The sequence below is a fragment of the Benincasa hispida genome, chromosome 4 (assembly GCF_009727055.1).
Source record: "Benincasa hispida cultivar B227 chromosome 4, ASM972705v1, whole genome shotgun sequence".
Taxonomy (NCBI): domain Eukaryota; kingdom Viridiplantae; phylum Streptophyta; class Magnoliopsida; order Cucurbitales; family Cucurbitaceae; genus Benincasa; species Benincasa hispida.
This window is the reverse complement of record NC_052352.1, coordinates 508175-510582: the sequence shown is the minus strand read 5'-3', so window position 1 is coordinate 510582 and position 2408 is coordinate 508175. Positions and strand designations below refer to the sequence as shown.

Sequence of the window (2408 nt, the reverse complement as noted above, 5' to 3'; positions counted from 1 at the left end):
TCTTTTTTTTTTTTTTTTTGGTGGCGTTCCTTAATCCAATATTAACTCAACTAATGAATACCTACACTACACAAACTTTAACAAGAACCAAGGACATAATCAAGAAAAAACAGAATTGAAAGTTAACCTAATAAAGAAAATTAAAACAACTAATAAAACGAAAAACCGAATTGAAAATGCAATTCCACATTACATTAATACATTGTCAACACAAAAATAAAAGCACCCAAATTAGAAGATTATGAATTGCTACACCAATTTATTTGGTCTTTGATTAATAGCAAAAAAAGAAAAAAGGGGAATTCAGAGATATTTCAATTGATTTGATATACAAACACAAGTAAACATTAAACCAAATCAAACCCTCCTTCAATTCTGAGAAGAATCACCCAAACTTCCCATCCACGGCGGAGGAAGCATTCCAGTCTGCTCATGAACCGTCTGAAACAGCGGTGGCAGCATTTTGTAAACTCCGGCCACCTCTTTCAACGCCATAGTCCCAGCTCCGCCGCCGCCTTCCAGGCCTTGTCCGCCGCTCCCATTAGTCCAGACACTAATTTTAGGCTGAAGGCCTTTAATGGCGTCGGCATTGATTTTAGCAACTTCTTGGAAGAGGCCTCCGTTGATCATTAGGTAATCTCTGAGAGCGGCGTAATTACCGCCCAATGCGTCGAGAAGTGAACGGAGGTAATGAGCTTGAGCCTCCGCCAGCGCTACCAATCCCTCCGCCTCTTTCTTTTTGGCGTAGAGCTCTCCGTCGGCGGTTTGTTGACGAGCGTAAAACGCGGCGTTGGCTAATGCCTTCTGTGCTTCGGCTTCTCTCTCCTTTTCGAACAGAACCGCTTCCGCTTTCTTTTGCTTGTTGTACAACTCCCAATTTGCCTCTTGTACCTTAGAACAGAGTATGTAAAGGGAATTTAGAATAGAGTGAGTAAAAGGAATTTAGAACAGAGTGTGTAAAGGGAATTTAGAACAGAGTGTGTAAAGGGAAATTGACCTTAGTTTCATACTCAACGCTGGCTTTGCTAAGAAATTCAGCCCTCAATTTCTCCGTCATAGTCATTGCATTCATCATCTCCACCTCCTTCTGTAACTGCGCCTCTCTGAGTGCGACGGCTTTCGTGGCTTCCACTTCCGCCACTTGGGCAGCTCTAGTCCAGGCAGCCTTCTTCTTAGTAAGTTCGGCGTTGGCTTCCGCCACTTCCGCCTCCCTTTCATTCTCGAACACCTTAACCTCCGCCCTGACTTTAATCTCCTCCTTCTTCCCCTGCCCTTGCCTCTGAGTCGAAATAATCTTAGTCTCCGCGTCGATCTTAGCAGCATTCTGAAGGGTTTGTCCCTCCCTAGATTTAGCCCCAATTTCCCCCTTCATCCTGGCCTCCGCCACATCCACCTTCGCCTGATTCGCAGCCTCCTGCTGCGTCTTCTGCCCTAAATACGAAAAATACTCGTGTCCACGAACGTCCACCAACTGTTTAACATTAGCATTGTAAATCAGAAGCCCGAATTGATCGAGCTCCAACTGGACCTTCCCAAAAACTTCCTGTTTAAACTCTTTGGTGCCTCTGAAAATCTCCTCCATGGTCATGGAGGCGGCAAGAACACGAGTCTCGCCTTCGATGACGCCCTGGACAAGCTCCTTGACATGGTTGGAGAGCTTGTCGTGAGGGGAGATGAGTTTCGCGTACTTGAGGAGTGACTCGATGTCGTCGGAGCGAGGGCCGATGGTGAAGACGGCGGGGAGAATGAAAGGGAGCTTCTCGGCGCTCATGGCTTGGACTTCGAAGGTGTAGTTGACGGGAGAGATGTCGAAGATGGTGCAGGATTGGCCGGGGAGAACCCATGCCTTCTTGGCAAGTTTAATGTCGTCGATTCCGACGCCGGTAATGGCAAGGTATTCCGATGCGCTTGCTACTCTGTACATGATCGGAGCAAAATTTCAGAATTGTTTTGCAGACTCTGAATATACGATTGGATTTTGATTCGTTTTCATTCCCACATCATCACTATATATATCTCTGCATCATTTTGACTCTTTCTTCTATATTTTTAAATGATTATAATATTTAAATATTTTGGTATTTTTTTAAAAAAAATGTTACATTTAATATCTAAATTTTTAATTTTGTTTGAGATTCTGAACGAAGTGATTTGTTATATATAAATTTGAAGTTGACACAATTTCGTGTATAATAAAATCATGAATTTCTTATCATTTGAAAATTCAAAATTCAGAGATTATGACATGACTCAAAAGTTAAGACTAAATTTATAATTTAACATTTTTATAATATGAAAAGTAATTTAAGTTTGATACTTAGAAAAGGTTAAGTTACCCTTTAAAAAATATCAATTATAATCTTTGTTTATATCATTAAACTTAAAAAATGTCTAATAAACTTCAAAAG

The 2408-nt window shown here is 41.5% G+C and overlaps 1 protein-coding gene across 1 annotated transcript; it reads right to left on the bottom strand.

The window, feature by feature from the left end:
- Positions 1-231: 231 nt before the first annotated feature.
- LOC120075683 (flotillin-like protein 4) lies at positions 232-2019 on the bottom strand. Its single transcript, XM_039029288.1, has 2 exons — positions 998-2019; positions 232-891 (listed from the first exon to the last, which is right to left on the bottom strand). The coding sequence occupies exons 1-2, from the start codon at positions 1922-1924 to the stop codon at positions 370-372; spliced, it is 1449 nt and encodes a 482-aa protein (XP_038885216.1). The 5' UTR covers positions 1925-2019; the 3' UTR covers positions 232-369.
- Positions 2020-2408: the final 389 nt, after the last annotated feature.

Bases quoted from the DNA above. Each gene is read 5' to 3' on its own strand.
- LOC120075683 (XM_039029288.1), bottom strand. From the start codon at position 1,924: ATGTACAGAGTAGCAAGCGCATCGGAATACCTTGCCATTACCGGCGTC. The intron at 892-997 runs GTCAATTTCCCT...CTCTGTTCTAAG, and splicing joins GCGTTGAGTATGAAACTAAG to GTACAAGAGGCAAATTGGGA.